Source organism: Physeter macrocephalus, chromosome 9 (genome assembly GCF_002837175.3).
Source record: "Physeter macrocephalus isolate SW-GA chromosome 9, ASM283717v5, whole genome shotgun sequence".
Taxonomy (NCBI): Eukaryota; Metazoa; Chordata; class Mammalia; order Artiodactyla; family Physeteridae; genus Physeter; species Physeter macrocephalus.
The window spans coordinates 63,120,563-63,121,178 of record NC_041222.1 but is presented as its reverse complement, the minus strand read 5'-3'; the positions used below and the strand labels follow the sequence as shown (position 1 = coordinate 63,121,178).

The window sequence follows — 616 nt, the reverse complement described above, 5'->3', positions numbered from 1 at the left end:
GAAGGCCCAGGCCACCTCTGTCCTCCACGAGATGCTCCAGCAGATCTTCCGCCTCTTCCACACAGAGCGCTCCTCTGCCGCCTGGGACACCTCCCTCCTGGACAAACTCCACACTGGACTGCATCAGCAGCTGGAGGACCTGGACGCCTGCTTGGTGCAGGCGATGGGAGATGAAGAATCTGCCCTGGGAGTGACGGGCCCTACACTGGCCATGAAGAGGTACTTCCAGGGAATCCACCTCTACCTGAAAGAGAAGAAATACAGTGACTGTGCCTGGGAAATTGTCAGAGTGGAAATCATGAGAGCCTTGTCTTCATCAACCAACTTGCAAGAAAGGATAAGAATTATGGATGGAGACCTGGGGTCACCTTGAAATGATTCTCATTGACTAAGATGCCCTATCACCCTTGAACATGTCTTTAGTCATTTCAGAAGGCTCTTATTTCAATTTTAATCACAGAATTTATTGTATTAATTCAGCTAATAGTTTGTCAGTAGTAATAAGCAAGTATATGTTAAAATTATTCAGCTTCAGGGGCATCAGTCCCTAAGCAATGACTACCCTGTTATTTATTTATTCCGTTTATTTGTTTATTTATTTATTTATTTCTGTATC

General features: G+C 45.0%; 1 protein-coding gene across 1 annotated transcript in view; it reads left to right on the top strand.

Annotated features, from left to right (window-relative positions):
• Positions 1–373, top strand: part of LOC112065745 (interferon omega-1-like) — a 4,414-nt gene extending 4,041 nt beyond the window's left edge. Inside the window, exon 2 of the mRNA XM_024126741.1 lies at positions 5–373. Coding sequence (XP_023982509.1) covers positions 5–373 — 369 coding nt within the window. The remainder of the gene's footprint in view (positions 1–4) is intronic.
• Positions 374–616: the final 243 nt, after the last annotated feature.